This window comes from Monodon monoceros, unplaced genomic scaffold (assembly GCF_005190385.1).
Source record: "Monodon monoceros isolate NGI ecotype Baffin Bay Population unplaced genomic scaffold, NGI_Narwhal_1 Super_Scaffold_12, whole genome shotgun sequence".
NCBI classification, from domain to species: domain Eukaryota; kingdom Metazoa; phylum Chordata; class Mammalia; order Artiodactyla; family Monodontidae; genus Monodon; species Monodon monoceros.
The window spans coordinates 75,587,963-75,612,253 of record NW_021703768.1 but is presented as its reverse complement, the minus strand read 5'-3'; the positions used below and the strand labels follow the sequence as shown (position 1 = coordinate 75,612,253).

Here is a 24,291-nt window from a genome sequence, read left to right as displayed (position 1 = left end):
CAAGCCAATAATTACAGCCTTTTGCTTGGGTTCTAGCCACCTTGCACCATGTAAAAAGGAGAATTCTCTCAAGTGAAGAGCCACCCAGTGAAGATCCCTTTTTTGAAGGCTTTAATCTCCTGCAGTTCATACCTGCTTCTGGTTGCTCTCCAATGCCATCAAATAGCTGTATGTTATATTTTGTACCAGTGGGAGGATTACCTGATTATCAGAACAAGGACCTTCAGTATAGTATTTTTTAATGCAATTGCATTGAAATGTAGTTAATTTATCCATTATTAAAGTATTGCATTTTTGTAAAGAAAAAAAGTGTATGTGTATGTATAGGGAAAGAAATGTCTGAAAAAATATATTTCAGGTTTTTTCTGATTGGTAGGATTATTGGCGATTTTTCTTTTTACTTATCTGTATTTTCTTCTTTTTCTTCTTTTTCTCTACAACAACCATAGGTTGAACATTACGTACTTTCTTTGCTCTTCTAGGCAAATTTTTTGTTTGTGATGACTCTTTATAATAAGATGTACTTGTGTTTCTTCAATGCATTTCGTATTATTTCACTAGGTTAACTGTCTAATAAAATCCTAGTAGTCTATCTGTATGGTAAACAATACTCCTTCTGCTTTTAGGAATAAATTGAGACAAATCAAAGTTAAACGGCTTACCCAGAATTTCATGCATATTGATAGACTAGCCAGAAATAGATCTTAAATTTTAAGTCCCTCAGTTCAGCTGCACAAACTATTTCTAAGCCATCAGCAACAATGCATGCAGTTAATTCTACATTTTCTAATGGGTATGGAAGAAAATTATCATAGTTAAATATAAGCCTCAAATATTTTAGAAACTTCACTTTTGTCACTGATTTCAATCTCCTCTTCATCAAATCTTTTACTAGAGCTCCTAGCAAATTGAGAATTTGACTGATTTTAATTTTAATTCAGATTACCTTCCAAGGCCTAACGCGAAAGTGGCAGGAAGGCACACATTGAGATAGCCAGGAATTTTCTTCTTTCCTAGATTGCAAACTTCTTTTAAAAATACAATCAAATAGATATTTTTTATTTACTGATAGATATGTAAGCTTAAACAGGAATATTTTTATCATTTTCTTATGTTTTTACTAAACATATTTTCTTATGTTTTTACTAAAATTGTTCACTAAAAATGTCTTAGAACTAAGTGTTAGAATTAGTGTTGTCATTCTGAAGTTTCAACCTGAAGATGAAACCAAATAAAACTACCTTACAAAAGATACTAAATAAAATTATCTTTTAAACGTCAAATGGATGAAAATAAAAAGAAATAATTATTAAATCTTAATAGTTTTTGCCACGTGATCCTGGATTAAATTTTATTTTCTAATTTGTTATTTTTTTGGCTGCGCCATGCAGCATGTGGGATCTTAGTTCCCCGACCAGGGATTGAACCTGCAACCCTGCATTGGAAGCACATAGTCTTAGCCACTGGACCTCCAGGGAAGTCCCTGGACTAGATTTTGTATTGGAAAGTAAAAATGCCATAAGGACAACTGACCAAATTGGCATACAAATAGTAAGGGAAAAAGTATCTTACAAGTGTAAAATCTTCTGAATTTGATTAACGTAGTTAAATAAGAGAATTTGGAAATATATTCTAAAGGTCGTGATATTTGTAACCTACTCACATAGTTCAGAAAAAAATAATATGTGTATATACGTATATGTGTATGTACACAAAGTGAAAGAGTAAATGATAAAACAAACATAACAAATGTTTTTAAAAACTGGTAATCTGGGTAAAAGATATTCAGTATTTAACTGCATTGTTTTTGCAACTTCCTTGCAAGTTTGAAGTTTTTTTTAAATGAATTTTATTTTTAATACTTCTGAGTTTATTTTCTTAGAATACATTCAAATCAGTTTTTTCCATAGCTCAATCTGAAACATTAGAATCACATCACTGTACATGAGTTATCACTGAATTTTATTATTTTTTTTTTAAAAGAAGTTTTGGAACTTGACCTACTAGCCTAAAGAAAACCTCATGTTTGCATCTACTTAAAAAAGTGTGATGACCCTTAGGTACGAAGAAATATAGAAAAAGTGCTGACTAGGGCTTCCCTGGTGGCGCAGTGGTTGAGAGTCCGCCTGCCGCTGCAGAGGACACGGGTTCGTGCCCCGGTCCGGGAAGATCCCACATGCCGCGGAGCGGCTGGGCCCGTGAGCCATGGCCGCTGAGCCTGCGCGTCCGGAGCCTGTGCTCCACAACGGGAGAGGCCACAGCAGTGAGAGGCCCGCGTACTGCAAAAAAAAAAAAAAAAAAAGTACTGACTAAACAACAATTTTATTAAGAATGACATAGTTACAAATGCATTTTATTTCCAAAGTTGTTTTAAATTATAATTGTTCATAAAAATATCCACTCACATTGTGTATGTTTTGCCACCATATGTAACACTGTAATTAAGTATCTGTCAGTATTTCCAGGGGTGTTAAATTTGTAGAATCTTGCTCTGGGGCCTGAAACTTCAGCACTTAAAACGTTTCACCAGAGACCTCCTTAAAAAGTCAGGACTTTTTACTTTTCTTTACCTTTTTTCTTTTTTTCTTTTCTTCTTTCTTTGGCATGATAGGTTATTGAATAACACAAGAGTGACTATGGCTGTATAGATTAAAGGATGTGGAGATTCTTATTTGTCCACTTGTGAAAATCTAACATAGTTTTAATCTGAAATTTTTATTTTGCCTTGTGAGATTATTCCAGTCTCTTTTAGAGGTAATTTTTTAAACTGAAGAGTTACTGAGACTTCATAGTGATATATCTTCTTTGTCTTATTAGAAAATTTAAGTACAATAAGTCTTTTTAAATATATAATTATGCACTACAATGGCTGTCCATGAGGCTGCTCTGAACTATGTGGTATGAGAAAATAGCTTCAAGTCCAGAGTTATGAGTACTGAAACTCACTTTCTAATGAAATTCTTTTTTCTGGAACTGCTTTCTTCTATTATAATTTTAGTTTGTAAGGGATTCACTTTTCTGAATAAGTTAGATATTTCCTCTCTGGTCATGAGTCTTGAACTGTTATATTTTGGTCAAATGCAATTCTGAAATAAAGTGCAAAATATCATCAGTTATAAAGTAAATGTAATGTTTTGACTTGCATATATAAAATAGAAGTTTAAAATTCAAGCCAAAATTGTTAGCAAAATTTCAAACCATGTTCTCTAATAATTATGTTAGATGCTACATTCAGTGTCTTGGGGTTACATCATCCCAGATTTTTAACATCTTCTCTATTTCACTTTTAAAGATAAGAAACAAGATTTTTACAATTCACATATTTCACAGAGACCCATGCTGCCCCTTATCTTTTCGGCTGTTCTTTCATGTCAGGAAGAGATGTGAGTTATATAAAAGTGAAAATGTTGCTTTCTGTGTCAAAGTCTACAACAAGTTTCTTGTGCTGTGTTGGAAAAATAAATGTTCTTCTTTTTAAAAATACTGATCTGGAATGCTTACACAGAAACCTCATGTTTAGGAAATGACCTATTGATTGGCTATCTGAAGTTAGAAGGATTGACCTTGAAGTCTCCAATAGGTTTGTATTCGTGGCTTATGGAAGATTGGTATCTTTAGTCAGCTGAGAACAAATACTCATCTTCCCACATTCAAGACACATTCAAGGTGCCCGTATTAGCAAAAAAGATAATGATATGGATATAAAGAAAGAATATGCAGATTTTGTAGAAGTATCATGCTAACTTTTGACATTAATAGTTTTTTCTGTATTGCATTAACTGCTTCCATATCAGATCACTGTGGCATGGGTCATCATTTTATTTGGGGACATGACTACTGTGCAAAACTTCTGTGTTTAGTGCTCACCTTTAAAAACAAAGCGAGGAAACTTGGATCTTACAACAGGTTTTCATCTGGCTTTAAAAGATGAAATTAATGAGGGAATGAAGAGAAGAAAGGAAAGCCTACAAAAATTAAATAGAAAAATGCGTTTAATGTTTGTATTCTTTCTTGCCCACTGTATACTGGTTACCAATCAGGAAGAAAAGTGCTTTCCAGTTTGGACAATTTTTTTGTTGGACCATTCATATATTCCAATCTCATTCTCCTTTGATCAACAGGAGGTAATTATGAACTTTCCTGAATAGTTTAAAAGGTTCAGTCTATAGTTGTGGGATAGATAGATGAGATAGATAGATAGATAGATAGATAGATAGATAGATAGATAAATTATCTAAATAATACAATAGTAACAGCTGTCTTTTAAAAAATACAATTGTCTAAAGGAGATACAGACCATCCATTCCTTTAGATGTGCTTAATTTTATCTCTTGAGCAGGCCAGCATATCACAGACTATCAGGTCACTTGAAACACATTATATTGATGTCCTCTTAGTTACTTCTCCCAAGTTGGTCTTTAGTAATGTGTCATAAGTCTGCTCATAAGACACAATTATTAAAAACAACTGTTTTCCACAACCGGATTGCTTTTACCGCCTAGATGCAGTGAATCATAATCAACTGTGTTGGCCTCTTTGTCAGTAGAAAGCTCAGTCAAATTTTCGGCCATCATCTGGCAGTTGTACAGGTTTTTGTATTCATTGTCCTTATGTATTAATCTTACCCTATCCCTGCCTTTATGCTACTTCTCTACTCCTTTTACTCTTATTTCTCTTTTATCCTACTATAAGGTATATATGTCATCTTAAATGCTTTTTTCAATGAATGATATGAATAAATAACTATTAAACAAGCAAATGTAACTCTACTACTATATTTTTACTTAATATGATATTATTGAAGTTTTCACTATTAGAGATATAATTTTAGCCCCATTTTTTTTACATTTTGTAAATATATTTTTTCTAGTAAATAGGTTATAGCATTCTTTATTATTTGGATTCCTAAAGTACTTTTGTCTTGATAATATAGGTCTTCCTTCGTTTACCTTTTTGTAGGAAAGTTTTTGACAATTTATGATTCTACTGATAGATATAAATTGTTGCCCCCCCAAACATTGAAATCTGACTAATTGAAGGCATCTTATTTTCAGTAACCAACATCTTCCTTTTTCACTATGCAGATTAATCCTCCACCTTAGTTAACCTTATGAGTGGATTCACAGGCTTTCCCGTCAGTGTGACTTTTTAAATTTTCTCTCTGGAATAGAAATAAAATAATAGATGCCATTCACTTTCAGTAATGCCCAAGGGATATAGTTGAGATTCTTTGGGATGTAATTCCCATCCACTGCTACTTTAACAAGATCCAAGTAATAATTCTGACAATGATTTTAAAATGCTTGGGGAAAAAAGAGACCTTTATGGCCCTATAATTAACTTTAAAATGTTGCTTAGGACCAGTATACAAAGCAAAGACGTGGAAATAATATGTACTTGCCAAATTTTGTAACACTTTAAAGTTATTTGTAAAATAACTTTACATCCATTGCAATATCTCATACCTCAGGACTGCAACTATTTACAAACCCATAAGTAAGTTTAATTCCAGAGAGGAAAATTTAATTCCTTGAGCAATACTGAAAGATTTCACCCTGTGAGTCTTCTAGACAGTTGCAGAAAAGCCTAAATGTTAAGTCCAGTTAGAGTTTTGAAATGTCTTTTTAGGATAAAGTTTAGTACAGATGCAGTAAGGATTAGAATTGTAAATAATTTTCATAACCCTTTCTAGTAATTGTTTAGCCATATCTGCTTCTATTCAGTTTTTATCATAAATCAGTCCTTAGTGGAACTTAATTTAAGTGCTCATGAATTTTCTCTATCCTGATACTCTAAAATATTATTTGGTATTGAAATAATCAGTCCTATCTTATATATTCTCAGGTCATTTTCTAAACTAGGCAATAGTAGGAATTTACTATGTTTACATGACATATTTGACAATATATATATTTAATTTAAAATCAGTACAATATTATCTTAATGGGAGATGTTATTCTATATGTATTAATGGTGTGTAAATAACACAGGATCATTTAAGGATTCTTCCCATGTAGAAGGCAGTTGCATTATGGGATTTTTTTTTTTTTTTAAAGAAAAGAACATTCATAGAGGAAATGCCTTGGGGGAGAGAACTGGGAATGAAATTAAAGTAGTATTAAACAGGTTAGGGCAACTCTAGACTTGGAGCATGAATGTAACAAAAATCATCTATTTCTACATTACCTTAACAAGAATGAAAAGACATCACAATGTTAGGAGCATAAGTGATCCTCCAGAAGCTTTCAGCATCTGTCATAAAGTGACCAGGAGCTTTCATGACCAGTAGTCAGCCACTAGATAACATTACCTGACAAAAGTTTTTCTTTTTTTTTTTTTTTTTCTTTTTTAAGTGCATCAAGAAATCAATCAAAATAGAAAATGTAGTAATTTTATGCCAGATTTATGTTGTTCACAATAATTTGCTTTATGTGATATTTTATTTACCTCATTAGTTAATGTTCTGAATACATTTGGAGGTTATTTTGTTTATAGTTTACAGTTTCCTTAAATTTATGACTGGAAGAAATAAGAGCTGTAAGAGTTAGAAAAGAAGAAAACCTGAACTTATTCACAGATGATTGTTTATGTAGAAAATTCAAAATCTACAGATAAATTTTTAGTATGACCAGGGTAATTTACCAAGGTTGCTAGATACAAAATCATTATACAAAAAAAATTGCATTTCTATATACCAATAACAAGCAGTTAAAGATCCATTTATAGTAGCATCAACAAACATGTCATATGAAAAAAAATTAAGTTAAGGGACATATCATGTTCATAGATTCAATCACTCAACATAGTAAAGATGTCATTTCTCCCCAAATTGATATAGAAGTTTAACATAATTCCTGTCAAAATTCCAGCAGGATTTTTTTGTAGATATAACCCTCTGAAGTTTTCAAGGCCACCGTCACTTATGATACCAACCACAAGTAGGTATCCTAAGGCCATCTTCAGGTCTCATCATTTGCCAGAAGGACTCACAGAGCTCACTGAAAGCTGTTATAAATCTAATAACAGCAAAAGGGTATAGATTAAAATCAGCCAAGAAAAAGCATATAGGGCAGAGTCCAGGAATGTTCCAAGGATGAATTTCCAGTTGTTCTCTTCCAGTCAAGTCTTGGCTAATGCTGTCTTCTCCCAGCAACATGTGAGAATACACATAAAATAGTGCAAACAGGGGAAACTCACTTGAACCTTGATGTCCAAGGACTCAGTTAACATTCACATGGTTAACCGCCTGCATGGCTGACTTTAATCTCCAGATACTCCAGAGGTCCAGCTGAAACCTCTTGGGGAAAGGTCCTTACTATACAGTAGATATAGACAAGTTTATTCTAAAATTTATATAAAAAGGCAAAGGAACTAGGATACTCAAAACAATTTTGAAAAAGAAGAATAAAGCGGGAAGAATCAGTCTATCTGATTTCAATACATTACTGGCAAAGATACAAAGAAACTAGATCACTCTCACATTACTAGAAGGATTGTAAAATTGTACAATGACTCTGGAAAACAGTGTGGCAGTTTCTTTCATATTACAAAACATGCAAGTAATATATGGCCCAGCGATTGTACTCTTGGGCATTTATCCCAGAAAAATGAAGATTATTTCACACAAAAATTTGTACATGAGTGTTCAGAGCAGCTTTATTTATAATAGCCAAAAAACTGAAAACAACCCAGATATCTTTTGAGAAGGGAATGATTAAACTGTGGTACATCCATATCATGGAACACTACTCAGCAATAAAAGGGAACAAAGTATTGATTCACACAAAAACCTGGATATATCTCCAGAGAATTAAGCTGAATGAAAAAAAGCCAATCCCATGAGATTATATACTGTATGATTCCATTTATATAACATTCTTCAAATGACCAAATTATAGAAATGAAGAACAGATTAGTGGTTGCCAGGAGTTAAGGAGGGGCTGGAAGGGAAACGTGAGTGATCTTTGTGGTGATGGAAATGTTCTGTATCTTAACTGTAGCATGTTAATATCCTGGTTGTCATATTGTACTATGGTTTTACAAGGTGGTCCTGTTCAGGAGAATCATAAAAGGGACACAGGATCCATTTGTGTTATTTCTTACAACTGCATATGAATTTTAAATTATCTCAAAATAAAAAGTGTAATTATAAATGAATGAATCCAAAAAATGAAGTGCAAATCCTCTATGAAGAAAGTGGTAAAACTTCATTGAGACATTAAAGATGATCTAAATAAATGGTAAGATATATCACGTTCATTGATTACAAGATTGAGCATTGTAAATATATCAGTTCTCCCTAAATTGGCCTGTAGAGGCTTTAGTACGATCCCAAATCATAAAGTGATTGGGGCAATCTATAATGGCTGCTTTACCACCTTGTCCTTCCTCCACTTCCTCCTTCTACTGGCTGCCACAGCAAAGGTCTGTGCTTTTGAAAGTCTGACAAAGCAATATAAAATGATGCTGTGGATACAGAGGTGCATATGATTCACCTGTGTATTCAGAACACCAGTAGCACTTTGCTTTGTAAATTCACAAGTTTTTACTTCTGTGATCTTCTGTATGCTTCCATTTCCTTTATTTCAAAATGGGAACCATCATCAAAATAGTGCAAAAACCATAGAAAACGTCTATGAATCTATGTTTTATTATATCTTAATAGCATTCAATAAGCATCAGTTTTCTGGTGAATTCTGTTCTGGACAGTTTTTTATACAACAAACATCTATTAAGCCTCAGCTATGATTTCTGGAATAAAAAGTTTTGAGGCATTACCCCCAAAAGATTTGGAGATAAGACAAGGTATCTTTCATACATGAAATGACTAGTTAAGCAAAGCAAGTATATGACAATATAGTATACACTATATACAAAATACTGAAACATGAAGAAAGGAAGTAGTTGATATGGGGTAAAGTTAATCAAAGAAAGCTTATTAGAGGAAGTAAATACTGAACTGAATCTTTGTTGTTGTTGTTGTTTTCTGGCTGCGTTGGGTCTTTGTTGCTGCACGCGGGCTTTCTCTCGTTGCAGCAAGCAGGGGCTACTCTTCGTTGTGGCGCGCGGGCTTCTCATTGCAGTGGCTTCTCTTGTTGCGGAGCATGGGCTCTAGGCGCACAGCCTTAGTTGCTCCGCGGCATGTGGGATCTTCCCGGACCAGGGCTCGAACCCGTGTCCCCTGCATTGGCAGAATGGATTCTTAACCACTGCACCACCAGGGAAGTCCCTGAACTGAATCTTAAAGCAATTAGACATATATCTTCTGAAAATTTTTAGTATTATAATGCTTAACCAATTTGTAAATATTAATTATATTTGAGCAAAATGTCTGTGTAGCTATGGCCTATCACAGCTGCTCTGGACTTTAGATTTCTCACTTGTGAAATGAAACCGTTAGATGAAATTTTATCTCGGGTCCTTTCCACGTCTTTGCTATCTTATATTTGATATGTTTCTATCTGCATCTAAATTTGAACCAAGTATTTGAACTACATTTTGGGAATACAAGCTCTTGAACAGTTAAAGTTTGACTGTCTGAGAGTTCTCAGTTCTGACACTCTCCTAAATGTCTTGATGCTAGTAAATTGTATTTACTAGATAAGCACAGCATTTTAGCTAAAGGGATCCGGAAGATACTTTGAGTATTTGTCAGTACTTATCACCTAGTTGGTAATGGACTGTGGCACCTGCATCTACCTCATCAGTTTGTTGGAGAGAGCAAGAAAAACACTCTACTTCCTTCAGTTTCAGTTATAGAGAATCCAACTGTTATTATATTCCCATTTTAGAGGAATTTATTTCTTAACTCTAAAAGCTAGCATGCACTTCAACATATGGTACGTTTATCCATCTGTGTTGAAGATAAGTAAAGTTTGACCTCTGCCTTCAAAAACTTTACAGTGGTAATCAGTCTCTTCTCTGACTGGACTTCAGAGTCACCAGAGTCACAGATGCCCAGACCCTGAGATTTTGGAAAGGTTTAAAAATTGTCGATTGACCTGGGCCTGGGAGAATAGGGGATACTTATAGAAGAACAGTTGAGGGATTAAACCCAGAAAAGAAGGCTAGATCCAGGGAATGGAGGGCTTTAAACCACATGGAGGAATTTCTACTTAATTTGAAAGATTATGGAGATCATTGGATATGTTTGAGCAGAGAAAGAGGTCTATGACACAAATGATACTTAGGACTTTTGTCTGGTAGCAGGGTACGAGATAGAAGAGAAGAGGTTGAAGGCAATGAAACAAGTTAGGAGGAAGTTTCTGGATTCTAAATGATAGGTCATTAAATCTAGAGTGGTGACAGGGGAATGGAAAGCAAAAAAGAGACTGGAAAAACTTTGCTGAGGTGCAATTGTCGGGATTTGGTAACTGATTGGATCAGGAGTCGGCAAACAAGCGAAAACAAAAATCAAAGATGACTGAGAGGCTTTGAGCTGGAGAAGCGAAGAGAATAGTGTGTCTGTTTATAGAAATGAAGACAGTGGAAAGGCCTGCCTAGAGAGTAAGTCCACCAGTTACCTCTGGACGGCTTGCAGAAATGGAACGCTGTGACAGCACAGTCCCCATCCTAGCACCTTCCCATCACACACACCAGTCCTAAGGGCGAGAACCCAGAGGTGTCAGCATATATAACAAGAGCAGAATTATTAGGAAAATGCTGCTTCTAGTTCAAGTCCATTTTTTAATTTACTACTTTGAAATATTATTTTATTAGGTTGTCTTTCTTACTGCGTATTGCTATTGCCTACTACTATTACTCACTTTATGTGAACCAGCAGTAGGTGGGTTTTATACTCTGAGGTGTGCAGGAGAAGAATGAGCCCCAGAGAATGATCTAGAGGTGGGAGGAGTTGATAAATGCAATCAGGGAGGGTTAAATCCATCATTCCAACTCCCCATAATCCATTCACCAACCAGTGTACTCTTTAAATGCAAGTCAGATTATATTTCTTCCCCACTGAAACTCTGCAGACAGCTCTTCCATTGTGCTTGGAATAAAATTAAAACCTTTCACTGTGCCCTGAGAGACCTCACATGGCTTGGAGGCTGCCCACCTCTCTGAATCATCTACCACTTTCCCCCTCACCCTCCATGCTCCAGGTGCTTTCCAGTTCCTTGGCTATGTACCAGCTCTTTCCTCCTCAGACCCCCTCCCTCTCCTTGTTCTTCCAGAACCCTGCCTGCAGCACTCTCTCCAGACCTTCACCTGGCTCCCTCTTTCCACTCTGGTCTCAGGTCAGAAGTGTCCACCCAGTCTAAATTGACGACCATCTCTGCTCCTCTTCATTCTCTTCACATCCCTCTACTGTGTTTTTTTCACAGTGCTTCTGACTCCCTGAAATCATCATGTTCATCGGTTTACCTGTTTATTGCCTGTCATCCCCACTAGCACATATGCTACAAGGAGCAGAGTTTTTATATATCTTGCTCACCACCACATCCCCAGCCCAAAGAAATAGTGCCTGGCATACAATAAATACATGTATGAATGTATAAATTAATCACTCACAGGACCTCTGGAAAAACTGCCCACAAAATATTTCCTTTAGAATAGAATCCACAATTGAGCAAGGAGGATCACAGACGATTCAGATATTTGAACTAGCAAATGATTTTGTTTTGTTTTGAAATAAGGAAAGTATTTTTCATTCCATTCTATCTCACCCCTCCCTCTCTCCGTCTTTCTCATTCTCTCTCTCCCTTCCTCCCCACCTCCCTCTTACACACACACACACACACACACACACACACACACGAAGTCATAAGCTTATGGCAGCCATAAGCCATAGGTACCTAGCTAGGAACACAGAGAATCTGGAAGAAAAGGGAAGCGTGACAAACTATCTAGAAAGCTGCACCAGCCCTCTCGGACAGTGTTATTTTAGAATGGGGCCCAGTAAAGCTCTTCACTGATTGTGTTGGGAATAATAGGATCAGAAACCTTTACTTACGGAAATAACTATTTTATGATTCTTTGCATTCCTTGTGTAGAGCCCTGTGCTCTTACCATCCTTTGGCAAAGTTACTTTTGAAAATCACGAAGGGAAACGAAAAAGAGAACTTTTGCCCACACCTGGGCTCAAATTTTAAAGGAAAACAGTATCCCTGGAGGCCAGGCTTTGTGACAACACTAAGAGAAGTATGTGAGACAAGAATTAAAACCAAAGAAAACACTTCTGCGCCAGCACTCTGGGTTTGAAAGGCAATTCAAGCAATTACAAGGTGTCCATTTTTTATTGGTTAGGAGAGGTTTATTAGAGAGGTCTCACCGGGTTCAATGTCAGAGACCCACAGATACTGCAGGCTCTCTACTCTGCCTAAGAATAAGTTTACTTCCCAAAGTTGTCTCCTTGAGTCTTAAGCTGTCCAGTGCCCAAAACCGCCCCACTCCCCTTTCACAGATGAGAGATATAGAAAAGAAGCTGGAGGAAAGGACAGGCTTTCCCAGAAACTGCCCGTGACGCAGAAGTTTCTACCACTGCTTTTATGTCTTTGTTTCAGCCTCCTATCTCTGGTCAAGCTCGACGACTTGCCTTTAGGGTCTCAACACAATCTCGGCTTTAACAGATTTGCAGCAGTGTTAGCAATGGAAAGAGACTTGCTTGTATCTTACACAGGTGGTTTAACCAGGCCAGGCAGCACGTTTACTGAGCTGCTCCTGGAGTCTCCCTCAGCGAACACCCCACTTTGTTTACTATCCTCCCCGCCCCCGAAACCCCCATCCTCACCTCCCGCCGTGTGACGGAGTCTCACTCACACTCGTGCCTTCTAACTAGGAGAGTCTCCATTAGGAGCCCTTCTGTGTTCAAATATTGGTAAATTTAATGGTGTTCTTCTTAGAAGCTCTAGAATTCATTTTTAAATGAATTTTAGTAGTAATATATATTTTCTTTCTTTTTAGAAGGCACTTTATTTTTCTGTGCTCTAGTATTTCTCTAATTCTTTATATCTTTCTAAAAATAACTGCTGGTGAGCTCATAAATTCATTAGTTAATCCCACTGGGACTCAATAATGCATATTACAGACCTCCTGATTTTTATATATTAGATTTTCTCAAGAATTCCCTTACCTGTTATTCTCAACATAGCTATATTGACAGGGTCTTCATTACTTCCTAATTGCCCATATTTCTTTTTCTTGTTAAAGATCAATTTTTAAAATCAAGCCTTGTCAGTTTGAAAGTATCATAGATATGTTATCTTGTTAATGTGTTTCATATCTTTCTAGGTTTTTTTCTTTCCCCCTTTATCATAGGAAACGTATAAAATTTACTCATTACCTTTTTCTTTAAAAACAAATCTTTTCCAGGAGAGGGGGGTGTCAGTGAGAGGGTGGGGGCCCATACTAGTTTTTTTCCCCTGAAATAAAGATTTTAAAATGATATTTCATATTCAAAGGTGACTTTGTGAACAGTTATATCCCCTATTCTAAACCAGATCCTAACATGTAAATTATGTATAGATTGTTGAAATTATTCCATGACCTTTTGGTCTAGGACCATGTAAAATAAGGTGACCAGCAATAATTAGAATAGTGAATGGCTGACCAAGAAATGCTTCTAAATTATCTTTTCAGTGAGCCCTTACTCAGACTGTCCATCATATTATAGTAGTAAACCTTACCTTTGGAAAATCTGATTGTGTATGTATAATATCATTTGAAGAATGATTATTTGCTTTCCCAGAGAATTCTTCACTTTATTAAAAGATTCTTTAAAGAAGTAGATAACCCACTTCTTCCTTTAAAAATATTCTATTTACAGAAATTATATTTACGTATAACTTTTTAAGACATCTACTGCAGAAAATGAGGTACAGCTTCAGAGTAGTCTACATCTACCAAAGTAAACATCAGGGTTTTGGCTGCTAACTCAGTAGCATATTTTGGCATAGTTTTTGCCAAAAAAAAAAAAAAAATTCCAAGCACTAAGATCAAGTGAAGAGGAGTGTGGACAAGGCAGACTTGTAAGAAACACTTGGATTAAAGTCATCACAGGAAGAAGTAAGGGGAATAGACAAGGCAGAATATATAGCAATGTTTTCTTCTCTCTTATCCTATTCTTTGAGCATTCTGCTGTCAGTGCTATTTCCAACCATTTTTTGTTTAATTTGTAAATGCTGTTACATAAATGTAGCCTCCTTCTTTCTCAGTTCCATTACAAGACACTTTTTCTTAAATATATAGTCTTTTGGGAAAACATATGACACATTTTAGCAATTTGATCTTCCTCATATGATTTATAGTTTCATCCTTTATACTTAAAGTTTCTAATCTTTTTGAACATTTGTGCTATCTCTACCTCTTTGAAATTTGCTGTAGTTCATTTTTAAAAACAATTGATAGATAAAGAATAAATATTCAGTGTAGTATTTTAATTGGAAGATCCCCTGTCCACTACCTTTTGGTTATTTCACAGTGAATAACATCGTTGACAAAAATGCCAAGATCTTCTCCAACCACAATTATTTTTAATCTAAGAAACAGAATTTCCTTACAAATTAAGTAGTTTTTATAGTAGCAACATTTATTGTTGATGTGATCTGTTTAATATGACTGTAGTCAGAAGGGAAGTTGGGTCCATTATTCTTCCAGAAATTTGTGGAAGAAACATTAATTAAGAGAAGTAAAAGCCATTTCTACTCTGTATAAGGATAAAAGAGCTAGCTATAAGTAGGGTTCAGATTATAGATAAATTAATCTCTAATGTAATAAAAAGAATTAACTATTCATTTTTATTTAAGCTAACCCTTGTCATCTAAAAACATACTATTTTAATAAATATTGGACTTCCCTGGTGGTCCAGTGGCTAAGACTCCGTGTTCCCAATACAGGGGATCCTGGTTCGATCCCTGGTCAGGGAACTATATCCCACATGCCGCAACTAAGACTCGGCACAGCCAAATAAATAAATAAGTATTTTTTAAAAAATAAATAAATATTACACAGTGCTTTTACTATCCTGAAATAAATTCTAGAGGTAACATAATTCACCTACTTATAAGATTGCTAAATTATTGTATTCCTCTAGTTAACATATGAAGGAAATAAAAGAAAAATAACTCATAATAAGAATAATATATATATATCAATATTTAAAGTGCTCAGGAAAATCTGCATGTGTCCTGTGTATAGAATCACCAGGAATTCCACATCTACAAATGCAGGCTGGTGCAGGTGTGCTTATTGGTGGCTCAAGTACTGTGGGCAATGAGGCCATCAGTGATGAGATTTTCTCATATGGCTGTCCATTCTTGGTAATATTCTGAACAACATAAAGTACAAAATTCCTTCAATTTACATGGTAGCTGGATTCCTGGAAAATTCCGTGTGTATTAAAATCATGCCAAAAGTACTGTGAGATTACTTGTTAAACAGATCTAAATTCTAAGCCCATATAATCATAAACAGGTTTTTCAGCTACATGAATAGCTTGTGAAACATTTGAAAACCATGTGCAATGCAGAACAGTTCTTCATGTGCTGTAATGCCCTGCAAATTGAAGGATGTCCACCTCCCTGGCCTTCTCCCACTAAATGCCAATAGCTCCTCCCAGTTGTCCTGACCTCCAAAAACTTTCCTACAAATTTCCAAAATGCCCCAGAGGCCACTACCATGCCCATTAAGAACCACTGATTACGACTGAGCAAAGGCAATTTTTTGTAATAAAGAACTGAGATCGTGCACATTTATTTTGCCCCAAAGGTGAATTATCCAGTAAGAACAAGCCTGCCAATCCAAGAGGATACAAAAATCATTCCCTGAGAACATGGCAGATAATTAACCTGGGAAAACCCTTTATTTCCTACATTGTGGAAACAACTTAGATTAGGGAAATGGGGGTTTGAAAAGTAGAAAAAAGATCACAGTCCCTAAGAAGAGGAGCTTTTGCTAGGGTAAAGTTGTGGCAGAGGAAAGACCAGGTCCTGACTATAAAACCATGTTTATCTCCTTCAAATACAAATACATAGTTAGTGCTAAATGGACTAGTTTCCATGTTACCTACACATAATTGCCGGTTATTAATAAATGCCTGCTTTTTTAGTTAGCCTAAACTTTCCCCTTCTATATCCTTTTATGAATAGATAATGTAATGGCCTAGTGTTTCCATCCTGATGGAAGAAATTCCCCTAAAGTTGTATATCTTTTAAGTATTCAAAAGCTGCTGTCAGAAGTTTCCATTCTCTTATCATTGCTATGGGCTGATAGTCATATTAATTCGTGAATATTTTCATTGAACATTGGCCCCGAGTTTTCAAAAATGGTCTCCAAACATGTTCTTGAAATGTGTATACGCAGCCCCAGATGGACATGCAACTACCTTCCAAATGCTGTGTTAAAATTATTAAAAATCTACTTTCAGTAATTTAGAAAAGAAAGCCATTTTTGTGTAAGATATTTATGTTACCACTCCTTAGTTTAGGGAGGATTCTCACTCTCCCATTCCATTCCCTATAATTCAGTTTCTAACCCACCTTGCTTATTAATTTACTCCTAGCAATTTCCGTTCCTCTGACAGAGCACACACTCTCATTATTTATACTCTTAAATTGCAAGGGTAAATATTGAGAGCCAGTGCAGGTCCTCAGTTATCTCAGGGACTTTGGTCTTTTCAGCCCAGGACTAATCAAGCAGAGAGTCATCATAAGCTAAAACTAAAAAGCCTTTGTAGTGATTTTATCACCTGGGAAATTTGTCCATCCTTCAGAAAGATTGTCACCAGGAAAGAAAAAAATAAAGGAGTTAAAATTGCTTCAGACCATTGACTCCTTAGGTCCCTCTAGATTCATACATTGAATTGGTTTTCAAGGGGTGGGAGGAATTATGAGAAGAGCTCCCTAAGAAAGCTGAGAAATTGATCATAGCCTTGGTAATACTAGGAAGTGTAAGTGTGATCACTATGGAGGAAATGCCAACTGAGCCTGGAAGCCTGGGAAATGAGAAGGAAAAGAGACGATTAACACCTTTTTTTTTCTATTGTGTTTGGGGATGGGTGTTCCCATGTAGTATGCATCTGAGAAGAGTCAATACCATTGACTTTAAAATATTTTTTCATTATAAGTGCTATTAGTAATTATTATTGAAATGAAACTGGAATTACAAGCACTATAGAAAACAGGGATGGGCATTTCATAAACCTGTCCAGAAACTGGGCTCCCTTCTAAGTATACCCACAAAATATTATTTAAAGTAGGTATGTCTGAGCTTATCTAGAACTGCTCACAAACTTCTTTTGTGTTTGGAGAATACAGATGCCTCCAAATTCAAAGGAAGTCTTTAAGACTGTTATCTGAATACGTCAGTGAAAATTATATACTAACAATAAATATCTGGATATTACATATATTTTAAAGAACTTGAATTTTTACACATCTATTGATAAAGGCAGGCATTTGTATAAATTTTTCCCGAGGATTCTGTTGACTTGTCAAAATCCAGTCAGGCACTTTAGGATTTGCCAGGATAAACCTGCACTCATCTCTTTCTTCCACTGACTAGCATTGAATTTTGCCCAAACTGAGTAAGCAAATAGAAAAAGGACCTCATTTTTTAGTCTGAACACAGTAGTGTTGGGGGATGTAACTCAAGGATATGACTTCAGTACTGGATCTTGTTCCAAATGCAGGTTCATTAGGCCAGTCCGCCGAGGAGAGGAGGATAGAGAGCATCCTTCTGAGGGCACCTGTTAAAAGAGGGGTTCTCTAGTAAGGCCAGCTCCCACAGCTAAGTCACATGCACAGACTATAGCTTTCTGCTCTCTGGTCGAGGCAGCCATAGCATCCTTATTGTTGTAACTCCCAGATTGTGATACTGTCACAAAACTGTTGCTAGGCAACAAATGTGGTTACCAGGTCTCAGCGAATAGCTGAAGGGGAAAGCAAAGTGTTGCACCATTGTAGAGTAACCATAGCAATGACCTACTATTACAGACTAAAGAATTATCATTAACAATGTTAAAGTATCAGACAGAGGCCCCGAATCCAGAGACTTCCAGACAGTGTCTCTCTGCATAATTGAGTGATCTAGGAAGAGATTTAAACCGTTTAAAATCTATTCACTCATTATTCCTACAGCAGAGTCTTTGTTATTATTATTTTTATTTTTTAATTTAAAAAGTGTTCCGTTATAAAACTATTAGTTAAATGATATAAGCTATCACAGGGAGTCAAAAACAGATTAATATCCTCATCTGTTCTTACGTCTACATCAGTGTTATTTTTTACCTGTCTTAAAACTGAAGAAAGATTTTATTTGAAAAATCTGTACATTAGTGTTAAATTGAAGCCACAGAAAGAAGCTGTAGTAAAACAAAATAACTCTATAAATTGACAACTTAACCTGCATTTTGTGAGCTGAATTCCTCCTGACAAAATAGGAGGCCTAGATGCTCTTTCAGTAGTCACTGCTTTGAAACATTCTTTTTTTTTTTTTTTTTTTTTTTAGCTTTTCTAAGACTGTCCCCTAAAACCTGTTTAAAAAAAAAAAATGTAAGCTGCTAGGACACTAAAATCCAACTTGTTTCTTTCTCTTGGGAAGCAAAGAAACGTGGGTGCTCTGCGGAGGGTGCAAAAGCCGGATTCCGAGCGCAGGGGAAACCAATCCCCGCGCGCGCCCAGCCTGGGGAAGTGGGTGGTTTCGAGGCGGGAGAGGGAGTGGCCCTTCCCGCCCAGCGCCTCGATTGGCCCGGAGGGGCTGAGGCCCTGGGGGCCGCCGGCCGCGCCTCGGGCGACCGCGGGGAAGGTCCGGCCGCGGCCGCGCGTCGGGGACGTGCTAGGGGCTCAGGCCAGAGGCGGCGGAGTTCAGGGATCGCCACCCCGAGCGCCGCCGGCAGAGACGCGGAGTCGGTGGGCCGCAGCCTCCCTCCGAGCCCTGGGGGCCACGTGAACCCTCAGGTACAGGTGTGGTCCCTAGGGGTCGCGCGCCCTGGAGGGGTGGGGGCTGGGCTCCGAGGGCGGGACGCGGCGCGGCGCAGAGGGCGCGGGCTCGAGGACAGAGGACCGGCGGCCTGGGCCTCGGCAGAGCCCGGCTGTCCCGTCCCACCTGCGCCGGCAGCACGCGAGGCCACCTCGTAACTGAATCTGTGCATTTTGCAGGCACCGACCGTCACGAGCTAACTTCCTGGAAGAGCTTCCCGTCTATTTTCAAGTTCTTTACCGAAGCCTCTGAGGCAAAGACCAGTTCCCTGAAGCCGAGTCTGACGCGGCGCTCCCACCGAATAAAGCACGAAGAGCTGTAAGAGGAGAGCGAGCGAGACGGGGGAGGGGAAGCCGAGGAAGCACACTCGAGCATATGCATCCACACGTCTCCCCACCGCCTGTTGTCGGCGAGCCGACTCCCAGCCCCTCATTAGATTGTTTTCTTCCTAGAGCACAGGGTCGTGATATATACATCTAAATAGAGTTTTGCATTATTTCTAGATGAGTGCAACTGTCAAAGCAATATGGGTTCACTGGTCGTGCTTCCTGCGGGCTGTGCTTGGGCTTCGCACTGCCCGTCAGCGCGCAGATTAAGGCCGACAGCGCCCTGCCCGGCGCGGCCGGCGCGCCTCTAATTGCCCTGATGGAGCCCGCGCCGGTGCTGCGGGGCGAGGGGCGTCTGCGCGGTCCTACCGCCCGCAGCCACGTAGCCGCAGCTCCGCTCCTCTCCTCTCCCCCGGCCCCCCTTCCCCCTGAATCATATCCATTTTTTTTCTCCCCCGAACCGAACCGAAGGAAACTTTTATTCTAGACTTAAAACTCCCGTTTTAAAAAGTTTTTTCCGTAAGGGCGTCTATGTCTTTTTTTTTAAGGAAGTCCCCCCCCTCCCAAGCCAAATTTAAATTCATAACGTGAATTCCGTGATGTACTGTGTAGTTCGGGGAGGGCAAATTGTTCTCTCCCTAACGATCTATTTTCATTTCGAGACCAGAAGAAAAACTGCATTAGAAAAATCTATAAAGTACCCAATCCACGTTATCGCTGGAAACCTTGCCAACTGAATACGAGATTTTACACAAGTCTCTAATTTCAGAAGATTGTTTAAACCAAAACATAATGATGAGCAAGTCTTTTAAGTACATGTGGGAAAGGTTTCATTTTCAAGGGAGTTTCCAACTTTATCATTAGAATTTACTTTTTTAAATATATAATGTGTGTTGGGTAGCACTGTAATTTAGATAGCATACTTAAGTTTTGTTTAAATCTTAATGTGGAGGAAGTTTGTTGTTGTTAATTCTAAGTAGAGTGGTCTATTTTGAGCTTTCATAGAGTTAGACCTTTTTAGGGAGAATATTTTTTATCGTCGTAAGGAAAAGGAATCTGTGCGCTTGAACCTTTTCCTTCTGAAAGGCTTAGTGGGGCTAAAATGATTCTTTTAGTTTTCTGCTTCAACAGAAAGGGAAAGACCTGGTGTGAAAGACTTTTCTCCTCTCAATCCAATGGTATAATTCGTAGTAGTCCACCTCCTCTGTAAGGTTTTGCCTTACAGTTTCAACAATTAAGTATTTTAATCCAGCTAGGATCTGGCCAACTCTGTGAAATATGAGGTAAAATAAGTTAAGATCTTGCTGACTTTTAAATTCACATGTTAAATCTTAATATTATTACTTTCTTAATTACTTGTAGAATTTAATTACCTAGTGAAGATTCTGTTTCTAATAAGTGAGGATCTGAATTTAGTATTTTTTTTCATCCTTTTTTAAAATATACGCAACAATATGCCTGCCTTACTTGAGGACACGACAAAATGTACCCAAAATAACTTAGAACTGTTTGACTCCTCAGAAAAATAACTTAAAATAACCACCTCATGCATAAAATGTTTTTATACTAGGAACCGATTTCAGCAAGTTTTAAAACTGGTAGTATCTGTGTTTGGTACACAAGTGCATTAATTAGTTTTCATAATTTTAATGATGGTAAATTAAGGTGATCTTTCCTTCAGTAATCTTATATGCATATCTTTCGATGTTATTTTAGCAGGAACAACATAGGAGGAAAAAGCAAAATGTCATTTTATCCAATTCCTTGGGTGGCTTAAAATGTGTAACCCCAGCAGCGCCGAGCATGTTGCTCTGCAATCTTTTCTGTTTTAGAAGTAATAGTGAACTGTGTAAAATAATGGTACCTTCCACGGAGAGGATTTGAGAATTGATGTGGATTGAATATATTTTTCCAAGTGTTATAAATTGTGTGCTGTTTTCAGAATATTAAAATGTTCACAAGAAACTAGTTTTATTGCATTTTTTTAATCAGCACTTGTACAGTACTCAATTTGTGAAGCGTCTGCAGCTGAATTAGAGCAAACATGCTCAGGTTATAAACCAAATCACTCCTATTTCTTCTCTTCAGTTTTCTCACCCCTAGTTTTTAAAAAACCTTCACTTGTAACTAGAGTAAATCACTGCTTAGTTGCCTTTAATACTTTAAAACTACTGGGTTGTTAGGCCTTGTTTAACTATCTATAGAGAGCTATCTGCAAACTTAAGTTGTGTAAATGTAATTTCTACTTGTGGATCTGCGCTGTTGCAACCCAGAGGGAACTAGGCAACCCGTCCCAGACCTCCAACTGATTACTGATAAGATTCCTTGTAATGTAGAATCTTTTAACCTGTTGATTATGGGTTTGTTGGTATAAATATATTGTTTTCACCTCAGTTTTCCTGGAATAACAACAGTCAGTTGGTAGTAGCCCGCCTGCTTGGACGAGACAAGGGTTAACAATGTTTCTGCTCTGCTCTCCCATTTTGGTTTCTTTAAGACAAGCTTTCAGGAGAGTAGAGGTTTAAAGTTAGGAAGTGGGCTTTTTTTTTTTTTTTTAAATTATATAGTGAGTTCTTAGAGGAAGTGGAATGGGAAGCAAGGAGTTGTTGATCAATCTAAGGTCCAGAATAGAACTGTTAAAACTTAAAAGCCAGATACTGGCTTTGGAGCTTTCTAAAGGTACTTAACTATACAGCCGTTAAAAGTTTTCATAGATATTTGAAGGCGGGGGGGAGAAATCTTCTTGTATTAATTGTTCTTTTCTCAAGTTTCTGCCTTGTGCTTCAATTTGGATTGCATTATTGTTTATACCAAAAGAAAAGGAAACTAAAGCACAGGAGTTTCCTATATATTATATATTTCTGTTTACTATTTTAAAATAAAAAACAATTTTCCCAATATCCGGTGACTTATTATTCTTGTTCAGAAGCTCATTTAATCACTCACAGAGGTCAATAAAAGCAGAAACTTAATAAGAATGATGGGACAGCATTTATCAATATTTTAAACCTTATAGTTACTTATTATTACTATTATTGTTGCTGTAAGGTAATACCCTAACTTCAGTTGAGTCACTATTTAGCTTGGAACTTTCACAAAGCCTTTTTTAAGATATTTGTTTTTAAGACCTAAAATATCTCCTTAGCTACAAGGAAATTCGAACCCGTTGTTAAACTATCATTTTATAAAATATACTTTACTATATACGGTAAACAAATGTGTTTTCCAAAAGGACTCTGTTGAGGTTAAATTGCTCCCAAATCCCTGTATAGGTCCTTGATGTAGTACATCTAATCTGAAAATACCTTGTTTGTATTTATTTCACAGCTTTTCCTTCTTTAAAACCTGTAACTTTTTTGAGAGAGTGTGGGTGACAAAATATGTTAACTGTATTATCAGTGCTAATAAATTAGATTTTTTCATTTTTCTCTGGATTATCCGGGGTTGCAGTCTAGACACATGTGTGTCTCCGGTTGGAATCATAGTTTGTAACTGTGGACTGACAGGTTCCTTTTGGTGTCTGTAATCCTGGTTCATTTAAGAAAGATTACTATTACAGAAAGGCTAAAATTTTCTCAAAATTTTTCCCTATGCCTTTGTAGAGAAAAATGTCTTTAAATAAGTGTGATATATTCTCATTTTTGAAATATGGGTGGCCAAAAATAAGGATAATAGTAGTGGTTATTTTATGATTACTTATTAGGAGGTATAATAATATAAAATAAAAGACTCCAGGAGGTACTCCCTTTCAAAAATTGAATACTTTCCTTCCTTCCTTCCTTCCTTGTATAGTGTGACTGAGTGGGAGTCTCTTGAATTGTTCGTCTTCCTTTTATCTAATATTCTATTAATCTCCAAAAAGATCAGTTTGAGTCTGGGAAAGGGTTTTTAATCAACACTTCACAGAGCTTAAAGCTACCCTACCTAAAGCGTTAGCTTTGTTAGGCGGTTTTAGATTTAAAGCATTGCAACTGTCATGCACTGTACTAAAAGTAAAGAATGTACACCAAGTGGAAGATGTTGAAAAGAGGGAAATAGCACAAAGTCGATTAACAGAGATTCGAGAATAGAAGTAGCCATCAAAGCATTCCAGCGTTTATCTCGAAATCTATGTAGGATAAAAAAAAAAAAAAAGAGGCAACAATGATAGTTTTAAACCTCACACTTAGGAGAGATGAATGTTGATTTAATTGATTCATTTGGATCGATGTTTTTAAAGTTTCACACCACTGATCTTTCATGTAGTGATGTCTTTAGCAGTCAGTGGTCTGACATGAGCCTTCTCAGATTTCATCAGTGGGACTCTCCATGACATCTGAAATTATGCAACAGCCTTCGCAATGGTAACTTTGGAATTGGGAGACCTTGATGCCAAAGAGCATGGTTACATTGAAGAACTCTTGTTAATTCTTAGCACAAAGGTTTTAGAGGAGTGGTAATTATAAATGAACCTTAAAGGTTAAAGTAACCAAATATTATGGAGTGGGCTTTAATTGCTAGATAGGAGAGAATCGTACTGAAAGTTTGACCATTAAGTGGATATCATGCAGTGACCAGTCTTTTCCCCTTGAATGGAAAAAAAGCTTGAAAATGGAAATTTGACTTAATCCATGAGGCCTTCCAGGCAACTTTTCCCAGTCCTTTGCCTTGAGATTTGTGAAAAACCTTTCACTATATTCTTTGTATTGTTGGAGTTGAGTTCTATTTGAAACATGTTTCTAGAAAAGAAATCTAGAGAGGCCCTGCATCTTTCTTTCCAGATCATTCCACTTTTTCTTCCTTGGCTAATACATTGGGTAATATGGGAGACTGTCATAGGTAAAATAATGTTGAACTGTACTTTGTAGCCAGCCTGCAGTACCAATACAAAGAATCTGAAATGAAAAGACAACCAACACCCCAAGAATGATATGTCTCTTTTTAAAGTTTACAATTTGAATAATGAACTTGGATAGAAACTTGGCAGGAAAACAAACCATGGCACCATCACATCACCAACCATTTTCACTTTTCTGTCCAATTTCAGAGTGCATGTGTTTGTGAGTAT

General features: G+C 36.9%; 1 protein-coding gene across 4 annotated transcripts in view; it reads left to right on the top strand.

Moving 5' to 3' along the window:
- The window catches only part of FAM172A (family with sequence similarity 172 member A), a 426,299-nt gene extending 402,918 nt beyond the window's left edge, over nucleotides 1–23,381 (top strand). For all 4 annotated transcript variants that reach the window (XM_029218731.1, XM_029218732.1, XM_029218729.1 and 1 more), the window contains one exon: nucleotides 19,098–23,381. In XM_029218731.1, coding sequence (XP_029074564.1) covers nucleotides 19,098–19,240 — 143 coding nt within the window. In that variant the 3' untranslated portion in view covers nucleotides 19,241–23,381. The remainder of the gene's footprint in view (nucleotides 1–19,097) is intronic.
- The last annotated feature ends 910 nt before the right edge of the window (nucleotides 23,382–24,291 follow it).